Raw genomic sequence first — 19,414 nt, forward strand, 5'->3', positions numbered from 1 at the left:
AGGCTTGGGCAGCTCAAGGATCCCAGAAACATGCTGGGGTGCAGGGAAAGCATCCGTGGAGAAAGCCTTACTCGGACTCCTCCTCTTCCTCTCCATCCAGGCATTCCAGGAGACGTTCCTCGGAGGCCTCCAACTCCTCCAGGGGGATCTGCAGCAGCCAGGTGACGTGAGCGAGAAGCACCCGCATCCGGGCGTCATAGTGGCCTGCAGCACAACCGGAGGAATAGCAGGTGGGCTCCCCTCCTTCACACAGCGCATTGTTCACCTGTGGAACTCCCCGCCACAGGCAAGGAGGGACAGCCCCTGGCTAAAAGGGCTTCTAAGGAGGAATGAGAATTGCACACAGAGGTCCTTCTTGGGTTATTCGCCAAAGAGATTAAATGAAACCTCAGTGCTTGGGGGAGACACCCTCTGAAAACTACTTGCAGGGTGCTTTGGCCTCCTCTGCGCTCCTGGCCAGCCACTCCCACAGGCAGGACGCAATCCCCCCTCCCCTGGACCATCTGTCTGATCCACCAAGGCTCTTCCTGTGTTCCAGCCGCAGCTCAAAAGCAAAGCAAAAAACTCACCATCCTTCAAAGAAAAGGCCACGAGGTCCTAAAGGAAAAGAGAGAGAAAAATAAATAAAGAGCACAGCCCTTCAATGCAGAGGCTCCTGGGCATGTGCCAAGTTCTTCACAAAGTGCAGCTCCTACACACTCCCCTTCCCCATCAGAGTATAATCAGTGTACGAAGAAGAGCTACGCAGAGAAAATGTCCTCGGATATTTGTTGTTGTAGTAGTTATTACTTTATTGGATGTATTGCCTGCCACTCCCAGCCCAGCTGGCTTGTGGCAGGCTATTTGCTGAGTGCAGAGGCCTCCCGTGCAAAACAGCTGTCCCGTATTTCAGACCCAAAGGCCAACCACTGAGAACTGCCTGGCCCTTCCAGCCACCATTCACCAACACAGGTGGCTCAGATGCCTCCAGGAAGGAAGCCAACAGGGCACAGCAGCAATAGCCTTCCCCAGGGGGCCCAAGGTATCCTGCCTCTGAACATGGAGGCTCCATTTAGCTACCAGTAGAATTGCTGTCTCTGGGCTGCAAAATCCCTGGGGACACCACAGAGTCCCGCCTCCACCGTAGCCACTTTCTCCAGGGGGACTGAGCTTTCTTGCCCACCTACCTGCGTGATGCCCCTGGGGCTCTCGTTCAAGAGGGGCTCCTTCAGGAGGATCTGGACGAAGGTGTCGGTCCCCTCGCCTCCCAAGCCACCAGCAAAGGCCAGCATGGCCGGCAAGACAGCGTCCGAGAGCTCCAGCCACTTCACCAGGCTCTCGATGACTTCGGTCCTGTAGGAGCTTCAAAGAGGACAGCCCTAAGAGGAGAACGGGCACACGAGCCTGGAGGGATCAGCTCAGCGGGCAGCGGCTCTCCCACACAGGAAGCTGCCTTGTGCCGAATCAGTCTTATGTACTCGGACTGGCAGCTGCTCTTCCTGGTCTCAGCCGGAAGTCTCATCTCTGTTGCTTCTCTTTTGGGGAGGGGCTCAGAGCCTCTGCTTGACATGCAGGAGGTTCAATCCCCAGCTACTCCGGTTAAGCAGCAGGCTGCAGGAGATGGGAAAGCCCACCCCCAGAAACGCTGCCCGTCTTAGGAGATGACCTTGATAATCCAGTGGTCTGACTCAGCAGAAGGCAGCTTAATGTGATCTTTTTTTTTTTCCAAATGGATCTTCTCCAGAATCCATTTCTCATCTCAAAATGTAGCCCTTCTAGCTCCCAAAGGCTGACCTGCCCCGTTTCCCTGCTCTCTGGGGACTGGGAATCAAGCAACACAAAACCTCTGGGACTTCCTTGGCAACAGAATATTTACCTGTCTTCCGGTTCGGGAAATAAGGACGCCAACGAGATGCCGCAGAGAGCAGCATAGGCAAACTTCCCGGGCTCACCCAGCCGCCGGCCGACACACCCAAGTGGCTCGTCGCCCTCCGGTCGCGTGGTCCCCATCCGCCGGGGCTCCTGGTGCTCCTGCCTTTCAGCAGCCATGTCCAGCTCCTGCTGGAACACACAGACCGCCTGGAACAAAAGCAGTGGCCGTGTAAGGAATCCGGAAGGAACAGAAACCACCACACTGGCGACCACAAAATGGCTGCCCCAGCTGGAGGTCAGTCACACTGTGCAGATCCTTGTGGGGTGGGGCAGCTTGTTCCCAAAGCAATATTTTAAAAAATCTGCACAGCCAATCAAATCTCCAATAGCCAATCAGAAGCCTTGCTGGGGGAAAGCCCTATCTAGCCCTGCCCCTTCAGAAAAACACGTGGTGGGCACCCACCCGCTTGGCACCAACAGACACCACGCTGGGGGCCGCTGGACTAGTGGAAGGGATCTGTGGGGGGCAACCCAAAGGCTGCTCACAGACAGAGGTTTTTTCTCCCTCCCGCTGTCAGTCTACAATATTTTGATTGTTAATAGTATTGTGGAAGGCTTTTGCATTCATAGCTTTCTTTAGGCCTTTATGACGGACAATGTTTAGGGCCTTAAACAGGGCTGCAATCGAGCAAGAGAAATAAAGCCACTTTGTTTGGGAGGGAGAACAAGGGGCGCATGAGAGACAACGGCGCCTTTGATTTGCGGCAGAACAAACCACTGCAGGCATCTATGGAAGCCCATGCTCTCGATCCTGCAGAGCCTCCGACATGCGCAAATGCGCTAGAAGGGCTCTCTTCTTGCACATGTTTGCTGCCAAGGCCAGCTGCTTTCCACAGCTAAATGCAAAGCCAGGAAACCCAAAGGCAGCTTAATATAATATTTAAAACAGCCTCTCCTCCTTGCAATGGAAAGCCACTTTCAATGATCAAATTGGAAATTACCTCCCAGCTTGGCTGGATGCAAATTTCTAGGCGGGTTTCATTCACTAACCCGTAAAAAGGAAATGGGGGATGAACGACCAACTGAAATTGTTTTAACAAGGGGGAGGGCTGTGTGTAGAAAACTGCAGACTGGTGATAGTTTCTCTGCTGCACGGCTGACTGGTAGCGCTTTGGATGCTAGGTGGCAGTTTCAGCGCCATATAAATTGGGTGAGGTAGACTCCTCTGCCCAGGCACCTGCTGGTCCGGCCCTCCCCCCAACACCAGCTCCAGGACTATGGCTGACTGCCCTGGCGGGGATCAATGGAAGACACGTGGGGTACGGACATGCCCTCACATCTGTATCCCGACCCATCCCCGTGGAAACCACCTATTTTGCCAACACAAACAGTACAAAGTCCACAGCAGAACAAAATAATAAAACCCAATTACTCTTTGTATTGATGGAACGTTCTGCCCAGCGTGCGCAGCCAGCCTTCATTTGGAAATGCGCAAATGTTCTCTCTTTCATTCTTTTCCGATGCGCATTATTATTTTTCTAAAGGGTTCTGGGTTCGTTGATTCCCTCGACTGGCTGAGCATGTTCATTTTCAATTTAGAAGGGGATGTAATTTATACATGGAACAATTGCTTCAGTATTTTGCGGCACCTCTAGGCCGCCTTTATTAACACATGCACTAAACTGAGCATTGTGCACCTTTCACTGAAATAATTATGCAATGCAGAAAAACGGCACGTAAACCTAGAATCACGGGGTTGGATCCTGCACCTCTGCTCTGCTCTGCTTGGGCAGCTGCTTTCCTCCACCAGGATAGTTCTGGGAGGACAGCCATGTAGCTCTGATGTAGTTCAATTCGAGTCCAGGAGCACAGAAGAGATGAACAAGATTTTCAGAGCAGAAACTTTTAGGTCTCTGACAAAAGGAGTTTTCGCTCTTGGTAGCTCATTCTCTGAAGATCTTCTTGGTCTCTCAGTGCTTCTGCTGTGAATCTACATAAGAATATAAGAGAAACCGTGTCGGATTGGCCAGTGGCCCCTCTAGTCCAGCCCTCTGTGTCTTGCACTGGCCCCAACCCAGAATCTGGGACTCCGAGGAGTGACAGAATCTTCACTGCATGATCGAAGAAAAGCCACGGCTATCGTTTTTGTGGCTGGCTCCGCCTCCTGCACCAGCCATTTTGTGGCTGTGCCCAGCACCCTGTGTCAAGCTTCCTAAATCGCCGGACGGATCAAAAAGGCTGGGGACCCCAACCTTGTGCCCCAAGCTACAGTGCAGTCCAATTTCCTGTGCAAAAAAGACCTCTTGATTAATTCAGAGTTGCATGGCTGACGTCCCTTATTCCTATGCGCCTGGTCAGTGCTGTTCGGCTCAAGGCGGCCTGCGACACGCCCTTGGACAGGCTCCGCTTCTTGGAAACCTGACCTTGATCTCCCAGCCGGCTCCTGGCCGTTTTATTTATGTTCACCGTTTATGATCCTGTCCCCGCCTGAAGGGCAGCTTGCAATCTCTAGGCCTGGCTAACGCAAACGACACAGCCCACAGGGAAAGGGGTTTTGTGTGTGTGCTCACACCTTTACTGCCTCGAAGGCAAACAGAGCGTGCCCTGCCCAAGGACACCCCCCTGGCTGGGAGGGCTGGCTGGGTGCTGGAGGGTGGGGTGCCCCTCCAAGGGGGGCAGCAACTGAGCCACCCTGCCCAAACCTGGAGTGGACTGGAGTGATGTGCAGCAAGCGCAGAAATACGCGCCAAGGCACGAACCCGCCTTATACAGGACCAGACCCCGGCAGAGACAGCCCCGCTTTAGGTCGCGTGGCAAACTTTGCAATTCCACGGGGAAATCTGCCGGCTCCTCGCGGGGAGAGATTCGGCTACCCCCGCACCCATGCAAGCGCAATAGATGCATCCCACCCACCCACCCACCCCCTCCCCCTCCCCCTCCCCGGGCTTTGGGTGGCCCCACGGGGGGGATTGCATCTACTCTTTGCAAAAAAGCCCCCTCCCCAAATGCAAGCTGCAAATGCAACCCCCGCACCTGCCTTCCGCACCCTTTCCTTATTCCTCCCCCCCCATTACTTCCGGACCCCCCGCAGTGCCGCCTCCGCCCATTTGGGGAGGGGTCGTGCAAACCCCCCGCCTCCTGAACGCCCCCCCCCCCGCCGACTCCGCCCCCCCGTCGAAGCCCTCTTCCCCGCCGCCCCCCCCTCCCGAGGAGACCCCACCTGGCTCTCGTGGTGGGCGGGAAGGGCCGCTTCGAGACCCCCGACTCTCCCCGCCGGTCCTGCGCCCTGGGCCGGCGGCGCAATCACGCCAGTCCGAGGCTCGGCGGAGTCGGCTAGGCCTCTCCTTCTCCGTCGCGGCGGGAGGGGCGATTCTCGAAGCGGCGTTGCGAAGACGGGCGGCGGAGGCGAGAGCGGGGCCCGGGCGGGCTACGCAAAGTGCGCGGCGCCTCCGTGGCTGGCCCCTCCTGCGGCGCAGCGGCGCGCCCACGAGCCCGGCGATGCGAGACCTGCCGTGGCCGGACCCGACTGGAAGCCCGCGCAGCAGAGGCCGGACACCTGCGGCACACACACACCCCTTGCCCGACATGTGCCCATACCTGGCGTTACTGGGACACCTGGCATGGCTTTGCTGCAACAGACGGGGCTGGCAGACACACCTGCACGCCTCCAGCTGCTCGGCTTCACCTTCTCCTCTTCCCAAACCCTCCCCCCCGTCTGCTTCAATTTCGGAGGAATTCCCCGATTTGCAGCTGGCAGCCCTGGGCGCCCTTTGCTTGGTGCAGGGATGGCAGCGCTTAGATTTCCTTTATAAAGGTCCAGAGAGATCTTTCTCTGCTGCCGCACTTTTTGAAGCTGCTTGCCAGGCAGAAATGCAACAGGTTCTGCTGCATGAGCACTCTAGTTGATGCTATTCCGAACCAGGGTTTCTGTGCTGTGCCCCCCACCCCCCATGGAGTCTTTAACAGGTGTGCAATAGCCTGAAGAGGGGTCCGGCCCCTATTCCGTCACCTGATTTTTTTTTGCGGGGAAAGCATTCATGTGAGGTTTCCAAAGAAAAAAATGTGACTTCTGCCCCAAGATAGTCTAAGCCAGAGGTGGCCAAACTATAGCTCTCCAGGTGTCCATGGACTACAATTGCCATGAGCCCTTGTCGGCAGGGGCTCATGGTGATTGTGATCCATGGACATCTGGAGAACCACAGTTTGCCCGCCCCGGTTCGTCCTTAGACCAACAGTTCATTTAGCTCACAGACCAGCAGGTGCTCCCAGAAAGCTCACCAGCAGCTTGCCACAGGTTGGTATTCAGAGGCACATGGCCTCTGAGCATGGGCAGAGGAGTCACAAAGCACCTCATCGCCAGAACCTCCCTACGGTGCCACCTTCCATGAACTAGTGCCCTAACTAGCGTTAGGTGAGGTGAAGAAGTCCTTTTACAGCATTTGTTTCATGCAGGGTGTGGTGTGTATTGAACACAGACTGCAATAGTTCAGATTGTTAAGGTTTAACGGTCATAAGACTATTAACGTCCGCGCGGGAAGATTTGGGCGGGAAACAGGTTCTATAAGGTCAGAGTTGCAGTTTTAATTTGCCGGTGGTTCTGTAATTTGGTACTGGAGAATTATATTTGTGTGCTAGCAAGGAGGGACTTGCCTCCTTTCTCCCACACGGGGCCAAGAGATCCTGACAAACAAAAATTACAGGCAGAGATGCAATTATATAAAATTTGATAGTTTCCAATTCAAAAGTAACCTGGACAGTATTTTTATATGCTGCCCCAAACAACATTGTTTTTGTTCAGAACCTGCTCCACAGACCATGGTTAGAATTTCACAGAAACCTCTTACCATGAGAGAAGGCCAGGCTATTCCTTTTTACTCAGGTAGGTGGAAGGCACAGCACAGGGCGGTCAAAACACTGGCAAACCTAGCTTGAATAAAGACATTTTCTGGCCTCCCCTACAAAACTGTTGTTCACACACCCCGTATCAGTCGATCAAGGCTCTGCATAAGCTTCACTGGCTGGTTTCTGCTTTTGGAGTTGCAAATGGACCGACGATTTGGCAATTCACCTCGCTAAGACCTCACTGGGAAGGCAAAACAAGGGTCTGAGAAGAAAGGCAAACAAGAAAGGAGATGCACAGAAGTTCCAAGAATATCTTTATACAAACGTTCCGTATCAAAACCCATTAAATATACACACTGCTCTGCAAGGGAATACATTTTGACAATCGTGTGTTTCACTTCCCTATGGCCGGGAACCCTGAATTGTGTTCAGTTTGGTCTTCAGGTAAATCGCTGCACTTCTGCATGCATTCAGACAACAAATATCCCGTGTCAAATTATTCCTGGGAAACCACCAACCTCCAGCGCCTCCAGCCAGTCACTAGAGAGGGATGGATGCCCCCGGCCAGCCCTATCCTGTCAGATCTTGGGAGCTACCAAGGAGCCCTCCTCGAAGTCCAGATCTCCATGCAGAGCCCTGCCTGGCTGGCCCGGGCACTGAGCTGAAGAATCCCCCGGGACCACTGAGCCCAGGAGAGCACCCTTCCACTGTGGCTCCTCTCCCAGCCCTGTCCGTGGGCCACCGCAGCCTCCCGTGCACATCTCTCGCCGTCTGGAGGTTCGGCTCTTCTCAGGCCACAGAGAGGACGTGGCTCTCTTTCCTCCTCCAAGGCGGCCACGACGAGGGGCCGGAGCAATTCCAGCTCGGGCTGCAGCAAAGGATGCCGGAGAGGATGAGGCCCACCCCCACCACGGAGCCCAGGGCCCACTTCAGCAGGCCCGTGTACATGAAGGGGAGCACGAGGGCGATGAGCGTGACCAGCAGCAGCAGGAGCAGCACCAGCCTCTTGCCGGCCGGCCGGTGGCTCGGGGGCTCTCGGTCCCTGGAGGCGCACCAGCGGGTGGCTTGGCTCGAGCCCACAGGGGGTGGCGGGCAGGGGGCCTCGGGGTCCGGGCTGTCCAGCCGGTCCAGGACGTCTTCTTTGTCGTGGAGACTGCACACGAGGCCGCCGAAAACGACGGTGGATGTCCGGCAGAGAGGGCAGGTGATGAGCCAGGTGTGGTCCTCGTTGCGCAAGATGAGCTTCAGGCAGACGGCGCAGAAGGCGTGCTGGCAGGACAGCAGTTTCGGCAGCCGGGAAGGGCTGTACCGGTTGAAGCAGATGAGGCAGTCCATGTCAGCGACGGAGGCTTTGGGCTTACGCTGGGAGCGAAGCTCGGGGGACGGGGCTGGGGAGGGCTGGGGGAGCCCCATGGTTATCGAGGCGGGGGGGCCCAAGTCCCCTGAGCCCTCAGTCCCCCGGGGCCGATCACCGTCCGCTGCCAGGCGTTCTGCGGCTGCAGAAGGGCAACCGGGGGCAGCCAGGTCGACAGCACAAGCGTCGTCTGCTGGGCCACGGTCCGTTCTCGGAGTGGGCCCCTCGGGGCTCTTTAGCGGTGTGCCACCCTCCGGAGCCCTCCCAGGCCTCTCCCCCTCCCGGCCGGCTTCCTCCTCAGTGCTCAGACTGTCCGCGGGGCCTTCCATGGAGAACGCTGCGGCTGCTGTGACGTGGGCCAGCCCCTCACAGAGCGCTCGGGCTGCTCGGACCGCTCTGCTTATAAAGGGGCTTTGTTCCCAGGAGGCTGGCCGGGCCCTGGGCTGGTCCCTCGCAGCAATGACGTCTGGAAGGGGCGTTAATCAGTAACCCCAATGGCCACAGCACTTTCTGGGGCCCGATAACATCAGCCAGGTCATTCCCGCCCCAGAGAGCAAATTTCCCCCTCAGCGCTAGTAAACAGTCCCTCACAAGGCCGTCGAGGAGTCCCAGGCAGGGAGAAACCACTTTTCACCACTCACACTTGCTGGAAGCCAGCCCAGGGGCTCCGAGGAGTTTGCGGGGGAACCAGCTCCCCCCACACACAGCGGGCTGAACATGTGGCCACGTGGGATCAGAGGAGGAGAGGCAGTTTGGAAATCCCACGCTCAGAGTGCTCCCTCCAGGCTTTTAGGAACCTGCAGCCCTCCGGAGAAGACGTCCTTCCCCTTTCCTCCTTCAGCTGTTCTCAATATTCTGCCTCTTCTAAATGTGTTCAAGTCCTCATCAGGCCAGAGTTTGAGGGCTTCCTCCCTCCTTCCCTCACTGATGACCAGTATTGTGGGGGAAAGGTGGGGGGAAAGTTCTCCCTGCCTCATTTCTACACATAAAGCCTCAGATCGAGCACGTTCCCTGTAGGAATGGTCCAAATTAATTTAAAACCGGGAAATGCAGTCAAATGCAGAGAACTTGGGTTTCTGCAAGCCACAATGGACACGACGCCCTGCTTAAACTCCCCAAACAAGAAGACCTCCCCATAAAACGATAAAAGAAACCATGGTTGAATATGCTCCCTGATCTCAGTGTGGAGTGAGTGCATCCTCTTGCCCACAAGCACAATACTTTATCGCAGGGGTAGTCAACCTGTGGTCCTCCAGATGTCCATGGACTACAGTTCCAGCAAATGCTGGCAGGGGATCATGGGAACTGTAGTCCATGGACATCTGGAGGACCACAGGTTGACTACCCCTGCTTTATAGGGATGTCCTGAAGGCAGAAAGCCAAAGTTTGCCTATTAACAAATTGTCTGCACGGTGAGCGGTTAGCAGCTCAGCTGGCTCCCCCAGTATGTTCCTCCTGGCTCTCCAATGGCTTCTCGTTGGCCAGGTTGGAACGCCCACTCTTCCTCTACAGGAGTTGTGATGTCACTTCCTGGGGAGAATTCCGTTTCCTGTTCAGGATAGTGCATGTCCATTTCCGATTCCTCAGTTCCTTCTTGGGCACCGCAGATGTCTTCTTTGCCTCTGGCTGGGCTGGTCTTTCCAGCGGGCACTTCCGAAACGGACCCCACAATCACAGTGTCGGCTCTCATGATGTATATTTTCTCTGGAGAGGGAGAAGCACAGCAAAGGATAGTTTTTTGCGTGCATGCCCACCCCTCCAGATGCTTCCAATGAAGTGTGCATGCGCATAAAAGCTTCTATCCAGAATAAAGTCTTGTTGGTCTTCAAGGTGCCCCTGGACTCTGACTTTGTTCTGTAGCCCATGGTGCCCACCTCTTAGCACGCGCAGAGTGCGTTTCTTGGTGCCAGTGAAGGTGGCACAGTTCCTCAGACTCACCGATGCAGTTGCTGGTACAGCTCCTCACAGCAGGCTCCGCCAGCAATCCGCCGTCCACCTGGAGCAGCTCAGCCCCTTCAGGGTCAAGGCTAGCAGGTGCTTCCGTTCCCAAGGGGGAGCCATCGGAGGCTCCTGCAGAAGATTTTGTGTGCATCGGATCTGTCTCTTCTGGGTCTTTCTCAGCAGTGGCCAGAGTTCCAATCTTGAGGAAATGGCAAAGCGGCAGAGCCTTTAGTGATGGGTTCTGCCTCTGCTCAGAGGTGCCTGATGGCACGAACCTCAACAGAGTCACGTCCTTCACAGGCCTTGAAGGGTCCCCCCTCTGGTGAGGCCTGTGCTCTAAACTGCCTCCAACACTATCCTAAGTTAGTGGCAGAGAGTGCCATAAGGGAAAGGCCGGGCGTTGGAGAAGCGGCATCCTGATGCACAGGGTCCCAGATTCTCCTCCCCTGGCAATGTCTCCCCCAGCTTCTCAAAGTCCTCCCTCTCTAGACCAGGGGGCCATTCCGTCCACCCCCATCCCACACGCCCATATTGAGAGATGAGTTGCTAGAAGAGAAGTTCTACTTACGGTGCAGATCTCGGCCTGGCTGGACACTGCAGTGGACAGAAAGAGAGAGAGGAAAACTCATTCCCTTCCGGAATGCCTTTGTGTTTAACCTCCTAGTGCCAAATCTGACCCCAGACAAAAAATGGGGGCAGATACAGAAGGGGTGGGTAGGATTCTACAATCCGGGAGGGGGGGTGGATCCCCAGGCTTGTGAAGTGGCAGGCGGGGAGATGTCGGACTAGAAGTTCATGCAGCAGCATGTTTTCTGCGCCATCCCTAAACCCCCGTCACCTGGTTGGCAAAGAGTAGCATCTGAGGAACACCCTACCAGGGGTAGTCAAACTGCGGCCTGCCAGATGTCCATGGACTACAATTCCCATGAGCCCCTGCCAACATTTGCTCATGGGAACTGTAGTCCATGAACATCTCGAGAGCCGCAGTTTGACTACCCCTGTTGGAGCCACAGAACAGAGCAGAGCGGACAGAAGCCGTGGATGGAGAAGGGAAGAGCGGCCCCTGCTGGTGTACCGAAATCACATTTATTTAAATATTTTTGCTCCGAGGCACCTTGAAGGCTAAGCAGGTTTGCAGGGGTAGACATTTCTGTGCACTTAGAGCGTACACAGAGCGTCTCCGTGACTGGCCGTTGGCATTTGGGCCGTGCTCCAGCCTGCAAAGACCGCCTTGACGATTCCACAAGACTCTGATTTTGCTGCAACGTAGAAGCACGGCCGCTTTGCTGGGTTTTTTTTCGCAATACACTACGCATACACACACACACACGCACCAAGTCTCTTAAGAGGCAAGCTGGTTTGCAGAGGGGCGTTTTGCACAGTTTTCCAGGCTTACCCTCCTTCCCTTCGTGGGGGACAATCCACTCCCCGCAAGCTCTCTTCTTCCACAGAACCACCAAGACGGCCAACAGTAGAAAAGCCACCACCAGGGCTGTGGCCAGGAGGGTCACGTCCGCATCCTCTAGGGAAGGAAGAGTCCAAAAGGATCAGGGGAGGAACTGCCAAAGGGGCCCCTGCTGCGGCTGGGCTACGTTTGGCTCCTTTGCGGGACCGGCCCCCTGCTTCGGCTCCAGCCATTCCTGTGCCCAGAGGACAGAAGGGCAGAGAGGGCGCCTGTGCCTTCCGCACCCGCATGGAAGAAAGACGTTGCACAGGCAGGGAGTCGCAGCTGTAGCGCTGCCAGGATGAGGCGACGGCCGCCCCCCCCCTCTTTGGTGAAGCTAAGCCAAGCCATTGGTCCCCCGTGCCCTGGCACAGAAAGGCCGTTCCCCACCCCTGTGACTTGAATGCCTTCACCTGCGGGTGCCTGGAACTGAACCCGGGCCCTTCTGCACGCCAAGCAGGTGCTCGGTCACCGAGCCACAGACCCGGAAATCAAACTTGCAAGCAAAGATTTCATCAGCTCGGGAAGCCAGCTGAGGTAGGTGCAGCAGCCCCTGTTCATAAGGGAGAAGCCGGAGAGAGGGCGACCCTCGTGCCCCCCCCCACCTTTCTTTGAAAACCCTGATGACGGGGGGTTCAGCAATTCTTGGGGGGCTGATTCATTTGCGAGTTGTCCAGTGCTCCTGTCCACAATGTTGGAGGACCCCACGCTGGTGGGAATGCTGGGGCTGCCTGTAGGTGAAGCCAAAGGGGGGTGTCCCCCAGGGTTACTCTGCGTGGGGAGGCCTTTCCCTTCCAGCCCCTCCTCTGAGATGGTCCTGCTGGGAAAGGAAACAGGAGGGGGGTGGGAAACAAAAGGCCCAAGTCACCCCAGGGAGTTCAGGGAAGAACCCCCCCCCTTTTGGTGAGTATACATGCCCCACCCCCGACCCCAAGATTTATCCTCTGCTTGCATCACAACAAGGAACACAACGTGTGACCTGGGAAGGGAACAGTCCGAGCCCCATCCCTCCCAAAAACTCATGATCCCCAGGTTAGCTTGTGATGCTATGAAAATGCCCATAAGATTTCAGGGGAAATCCCCACAGTCCCACCCCACATCTATGCCATCGACCCGGATGCAGCCCCAGCCAACCAAGACATGCAGAGCAAGCAGGGCTCACCTCGGGCGGGGCTGGCACGTCTCGGTGCTCGAATCCTCTTCGGAGAAAGTCCCTGGGGGGCAGGCCTCACATTCCGTGTCTCGGTCAGAAGAGCCTGTCCAACGAAAGGAGGGCGGAATTAAGGGCGAGGGGGGTCAGCATGGAAAGAAAGGCCTTCTTGTGAAGGGGCCACCACGGGGGGGGGGGGGGGGCTTGCACCAGAGCCCTGACTCTCCAGCCTGGGTGGTCTGCTCATTTGCCAGCTGGGGGAAACGTCATTTGCTCTTCTCCTTCTCTCTCACGTGTATAATTTTGCAAGCCCCTGTCACGTCATCCCTCAGTCTCCGAATGGGTCTGGACTGAGAAAGTCCTGGCTTCCTCCCCTCCTGCCCCCTTTCCTGTGTGACCCAGGGATGGGAGGCTTCCGGGTTCACAACAAAATACAGCTGCTCCTTGTGACCTCTGGCTGATTGCTAATGTGATCATTAGTGATTTGAAGTTGGGAGTCAGCTCTGAAGGGGCTCATTGGTCCAGGGCAGGGAGAGACAGAGAGGCCGGTGAGGGTCTCCAGAGTGGCAAAAGAGGTTCAGCAAAGGAAGCTGGGGAGCCCCCAGGCCCCTCCCGTTTGTCCTGACCTCTGAGTGCCATCTGCAAGGGGCCGTTATGCTCCCACCTCTGACTTTGACTCCGAAGCCGGGCTTGCAGGTGCTCAGGGGCAAGCATCGCGCACACGTGTCTCTGATCCTCGTCTGGCAGTATAGCCCAGGTTGGCACTCGCACACACTGCTGGAATTACGTGTGCAAGGCTTCTTTTGCACAAGATTGCGATCTGCAGAGAAGGAATTGAAAGAGAGAGAGAGAGAGAGAGACCCTGGAAAGGGGAGAAGAGCGCACATCCCTCTAATGAATCCGAAGGAGACCAGGCTGGCTGTGGCAGGGGCCCCCTCCAGGCACCACTGAAGAGGGCAGGATCTCTAATGGAGGGTCCAGAAGTGGTGGAAGGGTCTACACCACCTCCTAGTGCTGGTAATGGGAGGCCACCCTTTCCAATGATCTTCTCTATGACCACACAGAGTCTCCCTGCAAGTAGAACACTGACACAGAAGGAAATGTTCTCCCTGATAAGCTAGCTTTCTGTTTTTTATTTAATTCATTCATACACATTTAATTCATTCATAATTCATTTCCCCCACATACACACACATGGAGGCACAAAGCAGCTTACATCTTTCTCCTTTCCCCTGTTTTATCCACACAACTACCCTGTGAGGCAGGTTAGGTGGAAAGAGCATGGCTAGCCCCGGGTCATTCAGAAAGCTTCCGTGGCACGAGCAATCTGAATGAGGGTCTTCCGGTAGATCCTGTCCCAGTTGGATCCTGTCCCAGCAGGCACGCAACTCTTTGGAGCACCTTGAAGACCAACATTTATTCAATGTGTGAACTTTCGAGTGCAAGCACTCTTCCGCAGACTAAGAACTACCACCATGACGGTGGGAATGTAACACAAAAGTTAATCCTGTTAAATTAGTAAATGTCATGATGGTAGTTCATTGAGGAAGAGTGCTTGCACTTGAAAGCTCACGCCTTGAATAAATCTTTGTTGGTCTTCAAGGTGCCCCTGCTGGACTCTGGTTTTGTTGTGCTCCTTCAGACCAACAATGTGACCCATTTGAACTCCTTGGAACTTTGGCATGCAGAGCGTCCCACCAGGAGGGGCTGCTGCAAGGGGGGGGGCACAAAGAGGGCCAGTGACAAACAGAAGACACAAATCGAACAGCAGAACCACCGAGGTGTGCTCTAGAAATGCCTACCTGGGCTGCAGGACACACAGGAGGTGCACCGGGGTGGGGTAAACTGACTGTCCAGGAACTCGTCCGGTTGACACTGCTTCTCACAGTGGGCGTGGGGGTCTGTGGGGCATTCGACCTTTGGTGTCAATCCTGTAGCCCCGGCAGCGGAGAGGAGAGGAGAGAACAGGCATGTAGTGGGTCTCAGGACAGACAATCGGCCCTGAGTTCACAAAGAGAAGGCGGAATACAAAGCCCAAAGAGGGGGCGGAGCATCCGCTTGACAGGCAGGAGGCCCCATTAAGGATCTGGCGGGAGGTGATAGGGAAGACCCCAACCAGAGCCCCTGCGGAGCCCTGCCTGCCTGCGTAGACAGTGCTGACTTTGGTAAACCCAGGGTTGGATTAAGCATGAGCAAGATGGCCAGCCCCAGGTGGGGAAGTTATCCAGAGGGTGGAACATGAAGGAGTAGCACAGAAGTCCCTCCCCTCCCCAGACCCTGCCTCCTTCATGCTCCACCCTCCAGGTGCCGTGTATAATCAACAAATAAAGGTATAATGCCCATCTTCTCCAGGTGAGCTGATCTTTGTTGCCAGGAGGTTGGCAACTCTAGTATAAAGCAGCTTGCTGGGTGTGCTCCCCCAGAGACTCATGGGGAAGGCGAACCATGGGTGTGTAGCCCAGATGGCCTCAAGGAGCCCCCATGCCCAAAGGCAGCGCACCTTGGTATTCCACTGACCGGGCCAGGCTGAGCCATCAGTCTGATCCAGCTGAGACTTTCTAGGGCTGCCTGGCAGGCAGGGAAAATACAATCAAAACAATCGGCCAGACAGAAAAGGGCTGGGCTGGGCTGGGCTGGGGGGCCATTCAGAAAGCCCCAGGGTGTCATGCAAGCAAGAGGCTATCAGTAATTCTGCCGGAGAAATGTCAAACAAACATTTCCTCTTGAACAAAGACAAAAAAGCCCCTCCGCCCACAGAATTCTTTGAAGCCAAGGAGGGGAGTTTTAGGGCTTTACTCGGAGGCCGCAAGATCCACGGCTCCTGGTGAGTCAGCAGCCGACTCCGGACAGCCCCCAAAGGGACCCACTTGGAAGGGGAAGTCCCACCCCCTGCCTGGGTGTTTCACAGACTTGAGGAATTTGTACCTCTCTGGCTGTTGTTCTGAAAGACCCTGACTCAGCAAAACCCCTTTAAATTACATGCGCTGGGGCCATTTCTCTGCAGACAGCAACCCCTGTGCTTTAGGGGTCATGTGCAAAGTGAGGTGTGCCTCCAACCCAGCAGAGCCCTCTGAGGTTATCACACAGTCCCCTCCCAAACACAATGCTTGTGTTTGTGTGTGTGTGTGGGGGATTGCGCTCAAAGTGCTCCTCTGGGCAGACACCCAGGGAAGGGCAAAGATCTGCTTGCATCACTGATTTTGACCTCCTCTTGTTTCCAGTTTCAGACTGGGAAAATTGGGGGTGGAGCTCGGGGAGTCCCCCCTCCCAAGAAGCCCGTTCCTCCAAGGGAATGGATTTCTGCAGCCTGGAGATGAGCTGGAATTCCAGGGGATCTGCAGGCCCCACCTGGAGGCTGGCATCCCTGACCCTCAGTGGGGTCCAAGGCCACAGAGCCCCCCCTCCTCCAAAGCAGCCCCTTTCTCCAGGAGAACTGGTCTCCCTGTCCTGGGATCAGCTATAATTATAGAGGAGTCCCCAGGCCAGGGATGCCAACCTCCAGGTGGGACCTGGGGATCCCCTAGAATTCCTGGTCATCTCCAAGCTACAGAGATCAGTTTCCCTGGATACGATGGATGCGGGGGGGGGGATTATGCCCCCCTGCCCTCCCCAGCCTCACCTCCCAAATCTCCGGGAGTTTCCTATCCTGGATCTAGCAACTAACCCTTCCACTGCTTGTTGGCGGCCGGGGAGGGGGGGGGACACACCGGGTAACACCCCTTACTGGGATCAGGGGTTGAGCCTGCACAACAGGCCTCAGATTAGAGAAAACCTATTGCCCATCCTGACCCCAGCTAAGAGCACCACAGTTTTATATTTCAGGACGGGGCTTCTCTCCAGAAAGGGAAAGATTCTGGCTCCACATTCTTGGAATGAGGCACTTGGCACACCTGGCCATTGGGTGGTGCCAGGGTGTGGAGAGGCGTTCTCCCTTTGAATGGGAACGGCGCTCTGAGCCCTCCTCTCTCCTTCGGTTCACAGGGCCTTCTTCCCCCAAACTGAGCTGAATCCAAAGCCCTGAAATGAACTGGCCAGTCCAGGCTGGTCCATTCTGCTTCTCCCCCCTTAGAGCCTCACCGAGCCCCGTCCACTTTCTAAAAACACTCCGGGGGTGCCAGGCGGAGTGCTGGCAGGCACCGCGTGGAGGACCCTTGCCCGAGAGAGCCGCTGCCCGTCAGAGGAGACAAGACTGAGCTGAGAGGGGGTGGGGGTGGCTGGGGTCACTCAGAAAGAGAACTGACCTTCCGGGCACCTCTGGCAGTGCCTTGGGGACCCTTGGTGGTAGACCTTGAAGTCTTCATAAGAAGGCGAGACGGCCTTTCCCTGCGACGGCAGACAAGCCAAGAGCGCCGTTAAAAAGGCCGTTTGTGAGACGAGCCCCAAAAGCAATTTATAAATGCCCAAAGGACACTGCTGCAATGTCGCTACACAAAGAGTGATGCCACGGAGACCCTCTCAGAGGTGCTGCCACACACGACCCCCCCCCCACGGGCAGCGACCCCTTAGCAGAGGGGTTTGTTTTATAATATCTGCGCTGCAAGCTGCCTTGCCCTAAGATCAGAAGCCTGGTGTGGACTCCAGCAAGGCACGCTGTCCCCGAGTCCCCCAGGCGGAGCACCCATTGTCTCCGGGGGAACTGTCTGGGCCACCAGGAGAGCCTATGTCATTGCAAGAAATCTCCAGGTCCCACCTGGAGGTTGGCAATGCTAGTGAGCCAGGCCTGCAGCAGTACCTCTTTCTTCTGAAAATCTGCCCTGACAGAAAGTGGGCAAGACCTGGGTGCGGAATCAATGTGCACTTTTCTTTTTAAACTCTTGGCAGGAACTGCCTACACACGTGAATCTCCCTCTCTCTCTCTTTTTTATTTGCTGCCTTCTTAGAAAAGAGGACTGGGGCACCCACGTTCTGCGTTTCTTTTAAAGGTGCAATCTCAGAGATTATCTTTAAAGTCCTGGAGTCCTGGCGGACGCCCACAACACTGTCTTAACAACCCTGTCCTAACCAGCCACACCATGTAGGGTGGAAACTAAACAGGCTCAGACGTAGGACCTTTTCTGATTTGGAATCTCCGATCAAATCAAAGACATCACCAGTTAGCCACGGAGCACCTTTTGAAGGACACCCGGCTGTTTTTGCTGCCAAGTATCTACCTTGACCACCAGTGTGCCTCCAGGTGGCACGGGTGATACCAGTCACGAGCCTCTCCTGAGCCAGCAAAGGCCCTGGGGATAAGGCACGAAACATGAATGGCCATCAAATCGGCCAAAGCCCATAGACCCCCAAACGAGACACTCACTGCAGGAAAAGCCTCACTCATGGAAGGTCTAGCTTTTCCCCACCTGGTGGAAAGTCTCCCTGGGGTCCCGGCGGCAATAGCAACCGAAACCCCAGGGCTAACTTTCTGCTTCGTAAATCTTCATCCAAGGTCAATTAGAACTCATAAATACATCTTCTTATCTTCCTGTTCTTCTGGTGGACCACAGCCTTGTATTAGAAGACTCAGAAGACTCTCCCCCCCCCCCCCGTGGACCTGTTGTGTGTGTCTCTCTCTCTGCCCAGCCTACCTCGCCGGGTCGTTGTGAAGATGAAGGGAGGAGAGGAATATCACTTACTCCTCCCCAATTCCAGTTGCCTCGCGGAAGGAGAGGCTACAAGTGCCGCAGGTGTGCACAGGGTGACAGCGAGGCCTCACAGGGCTGTCTGCACGTGGCTCTCCCGTCACCACCCTGACCCCAAGCACATTCTGTGCAGGAAATCTGCCCTCCAGCGAGCCGGCCGGCCCCAGTGAGTCAATCCGGGGTATCCTTTTGAGGCGGCTGAAACCAGCCCTGCTGATTCAGAGCGTTCCGTTTGCCAGAGATGAGTGGGGAGCGCAGAAGCGGCAGCAGCGCTGAGGCTCCGTTTGAAGGGACGGGAATTCACAGGAGGCCCAGCTGGCCCCGGGCTGCGGCACCCAAACGAGGAGGGCGGAGGGAGTTTTCCCACCCCTCAGTTTGCAGAAACCGGCTGGCCCCATGGGAGAAGGAGGGCCACAAACGGGCTGGGGACCTCGTGGCTCTTACAAGAAAGGCTATCGGGGTCCAGGGACCGTAAAGCCTCCAGGGGGGAAATCCAGAAGGTGGGTCTGCTTTCAAAAAAATTAATAAAACCGCCACCACCTAGAGAGACAGAACTCAAAAAGGAGACACAAAAAGGAAGGGACCCCCAGGGTCATCCAATCCAGCCTCCCGCACAACGTAGGAAATTCACCGCTCCCCCCCCCCATCCCCCGTGAAGAAAGAGACCCACGAAGGAGCCCCAGCAGAGCTGACACCGGCGATGTCTTGAACTCCGAGCCGGGCGCCAAATCCTTGCGGGTCCCGTGGAGGAAGAGCCGGGCTTTGCGCCGAACTTGCCCTCCGTCTCCGACGCGGAGGAGTCTCGACTGGAGGCAGTTGGGATTTGCCGCGCACCACAGGCCCCCGAGGGAGCTCGGGGAGAACCGTGCCTGGCCCCAGGGCAGCCAGCCGGCTGCGTGGGGAGGAGAGGCGGGGACTCGAGGCCCGTCCCGTCGGAACAGCCGCCCCGCACGCCGATCCCGCGGCGAGAAGAAGGCGCCCGAGGGCGGAGGGCCCATGCCCATCCCTCCCTCCCTCCCTGCCGCCAGCCGCGCCGCCCCCTCGTGCGCCCCGGCCGCGCTTTCCCTCCGCGGCTCCCAAGGCTCCCGCCTCGACGGGGCGCCTTACCTGGGCGGGCGCTGCCGCGGTCCCCCGCAGGAGCAGCAGCAGCAGCAGCATCCCGAGCGCAGGACGCCCGCCGGCCCGCATGGCGCTCCCCGCGCAGCAGCAGCAGC

The 19,414-nt window shown here is 56.4% G+C and overlaps 3 protein-coding genes across 10 annotated transcripts in view; all 3 read right to left on the bottom strand.

The window, feature by feature from the left end:
* Nucleotides 1–5,526, bottom strand: part of TMCO4 (transmembrane and coiled-coil domains 4) — an 18,283-nt gene extending 12,757 nt beyond the window's left edge. Inside the window, exons 1-6 of one of the 7 annotated variants that reach the window (XM_077311430.1) lie at nt 5,449–5,466; nt 3,621–3,841; nt 1,856–2,058; nt 1,167–1,341; nt 570–597; nt 72–204 (exon numbers count right to left, since the gene is read on the bottom strand). In XM_077311430.1, coding sequence (XP_077167545.1) covers nt 72–204; nt 570–597; nt 1,167–1,341; nt 1,856–2,028 — 509 coding nt within the window. In that variant the 5' untranslated portion in view covers nt 2,029–2,058; nt 3,621–3,841; nt 5,449–5,466. Of the gene's footprint in view, nt 1–71; nt 205–569; nt 598–1,166; nt 1,342–1,855; nt 2,059–3,283; nt 3,553–3,593; nt 3,842–5,071; nt 5,429–5,448 lie in introns of those variants that run through there. The other 6 variants (XM_077311428.1, XM_077311429.1, XM_077311432.1 and 3 more) reach the window with 6 other exon arrangements.
* Nucleotides 5,527–6,990: 1,464 nt separating this feature from the next.
* Nucleotides 6,991–8,382, bottom strand: RNF186 (ring finger protein 186). The gene has a single exon (XM_077312024.1). The coding sequence runs from the start codon at nt 8,374–8,376 to the stop codon at nt 7,483–7,485; it is 894 nt and encodes a 297-aa protein (XP_077168139.1). The 5' UTR covers nt 8,377–8,382; the 3' UTR covers nt 6,991–7,482.
* A 1,080-nt stretch (nt 8,383–9,462) lies between these two features.
* Nucleotides 9,463–19,414, bottom strand: TNFRSF8 (TNF receptor superfamily member 8). Of its 2 annotated transcripts, none has more exons than XM_077312023.1 (10): nt 19,308–19,414; nt 16,824–16,905; nt 14,385–14,513; nt 13,247–13,402; nt 12,595–12,688; nt 12,038–12,249; nt 11,385–11,510; nt 10,557–10,582; nt 9,986–10,187; nt 9,463–9,751 (listed from the first exon to the last, which is right to left on the bottom strand). In XM_077312023.1, exons 1-10 carry the CDS (start codon nt 19,386–19,388, stop codon nt 9,468–9,470), a joined length of 1,392 nt encoding a protein of 463 aa, XP_077168138.1. In that variant the 5' UTR covers nt 19,389–19,414; the 3' UTR covers nt 9,463–9,467. The 2 variants fall into 2 exon arrangements, with proteins under 2 accessions (XP_077168138.1, XP_077168137.1); XM_077312022.1 differs by having other exon boundaries at nt 12,038–12,252.

This window comes from Paroedura picta, chromosome 15 (assembly GCF_049243985.1).
Source record: "Paroedura picta isolate Pp20150507F chromosome 15, Ppicta_v3.0, whole genome shotgun sequence".
NCBI classification, from domain to species: Eukaryota; Metazoa; Chordata; class Lepidosauria; order Squamata; family Gekkonidae; genus Paroedura; species Paroedura picta.

Bases quoted from the DNA above. Each gene is read 5' to 3' on its own strand.
- TNFRSF8 (XM_077312022.1), bottom strand. From the start codon at position 19,388: ATGCGGGCCGGCGGGCGTCCTGCGCTCGGGATGCTGCTGCTGCTGCTG. The intron at 12,689-13,246 runs GTGGGAGCATAA...TTCGTTGGACAG, and splicing joins CTTCGGAGTCAAAGTCAGAG to GCTCTTCTGACCGAGACACG. The intron at 9,752-9,985 runs GTGAGTCTGAGG...CTCCCTCTCCAG, and splicing joins CTGTACCAGCAACTGCATCG to AGAAAATATACATCATGAGA.
- RNF186 (XM_077312024.1), bottom strand. From the start codon at position 8,376: ATGGAAGGCCCCGCGGACAGTCTGAGCACTGAGGAGGAAGCCGGCCGG.